Source organism: Nerophis lumbriciformis, linkage group LG05 (assembly GCF_033978685.3).
Source record: "Nerophis lumbriciformis linkage group LG05, RoL_Nlum_v2.1, whole genome shotgun sequence".
Classification (NCBI taxonomy): Eukaryota; Metazoa; Chordata; class Actinopteri; order Syngnathiformes; family Syngnathidae; genus Nerophis; species Nerophis lumbriciformis.
The window spans coordinates 9,090,001-9,091,498 of record NC_084552.2 but is presented as its reverse complement, the minus strand read 5'-3'; the positions used below and the strand labels follow the sequence as shown (position 1 = coordinate 9,091,498).

At 51.1% G+C, this 1,498-nt stretch overlaps 1 protein-coding gene across 5 annotated transcripts in view; it reads left to right on the top strand.

The window, feature by feature from the left end:
* Nucleotides 1-340: 340 nt before the first annotated feature.
* The window catches only part of celf2 (cugbp, Elav-like family member 2), a 465,802-nt gene continuing 464,644 nt past the window's right edge, over nucleotides 341-1,498 (top strand). For all 5 annotated transcript variants that reach the window (XR_009815324.2, XM_061961318.2, XM_061961317.2 and 2 more), the window contains exon 1: nucleotides 341-547. Coding sequence is in view for 4 of the 5 variants with exons in the window: in XM_061961318.2 (XP_061817302.1) it covers nucleotides 495-547 (53 nt within the window). In the remaining variant the exon portion in view is untranslated. The remainder of the gene's footprint in view (nucleotides 548-1,498) is intronic.

Sequence of the window (1,498 nt, the reverse complement as noted above, 5' to 3'; positions counted from 1 at the left end):
TACAGTCGTCCTATCTAGTCTGTGTCCTATCTAGTCCGCACCATCCTCTCAGACTAGTACTGTCATATCTAGTCTGTGTCCTATCCAGTCCGCACCATCCTCTCAGACTGGTGTTGTCATATCTAGTCAGTGTACTATCTAGTCTGCACCATCCTCTCAGACTAAAGTCATCCTATCTAGTCTGTGTACTACCTAGCCTGAGAAACAGAGAGAGAGAAGAAGAAGAAGGGGGCGGGGCCATGCTGAAGAGAGAGAGAGAGAGAGAGAGAGAGAGAGAGAGAGAGAGAGAGAGAGGTGTGAGGAGGGCGAGCGAGCGAGCAGTGACAGTTGTCCTCAGCCAGCAGCCTCGCAGCATCATCATCTCCTCCTCCTCCTCCTCGCTGAAGGACTTTAAACATCTCTGACACCTCCTCCTTTTTTTTTTGGTTTTTGTTGCTTCCAGCTCTTTGCGCCGCGCGGCCCCCCCCCCTGGTTTTTACCCCCCCACCCCCGCCATGGTTTCTATTATTTCAGACCTGGACCCCCTTAAAACCTGGAACGTCTTAAGGTAAGCCTCGCCCCTCGCGTGTCTCGCGCAAAGTCGGGGGGGGGGGGAGTCCCGTCCACCCCCCCCCCCCCCCCCCTCTCGCCGCCGCCGTCCACTTCCAGCGCTGTTGGGGAAGTAGGAATGTTGTTCCAGCAGCTTCTTTTAGTTCCCCTCGGGTTCAAAGGTCAACCCCCCCCCCTCCCCCCCTCCCTCTAGCTGCACGTGTCATGTGATGTCCAGACCGGAGGAAGTGTCCCGCGTGATCCCCTGCTGTGATTGGCTGCTCTTCTTAACTACTTTTGTTTGGTGTGTCTGGTGATGGAGGTCACATGACCACTTTCTCCTCTCCGCGTGTTGTCACCTGTCATTTGGGGGGGACCTTTTGTTCTCAGACATTAGAGGGAGCAGCTCCTCTTTGGGGACCAGCATGTTAATAAAAAGCAGCTTAGCGCCGCTAAGACTCACTCATGCATACACACACACACACACATATGCATACACACACACACACACACACATATGCATACACACACACTCACATGCAGGGCCGGCCCGTGGCATAGGCCGTATAGGCAAATGCTAAGGGCGCCGTCCATCAGGGGGCGCCACGCCAGTGCCACAAATGTTGGAGAGAAAAAAAGAAAAGAAAAAAAAGTTGTTACTATTATTTCTAAATACAAAAAATAATCCCACGTTAATTAAAATGCAAAGTAAAGCCTATTTAATAGAAATATTATTTGTTACAACATTACGCCCCCTCTCCCCCCTCACGGTGCGCCCCCTCCCTTCCCGTATCATGACTCTTTTTGGACGTCACCACATCAAAAAATCAACACAAGATGTCAAAACGGCCAAAACTGTCAGGTGCCCAGGGAAGAAAAAAGAGAAAAGAAGAGGAGGAGAAACGAGAAAAGACAGAGGTAGCAGGTAGGTGAGCCGAACATGAAATTATTTGTCTGTTACAGAATGTGA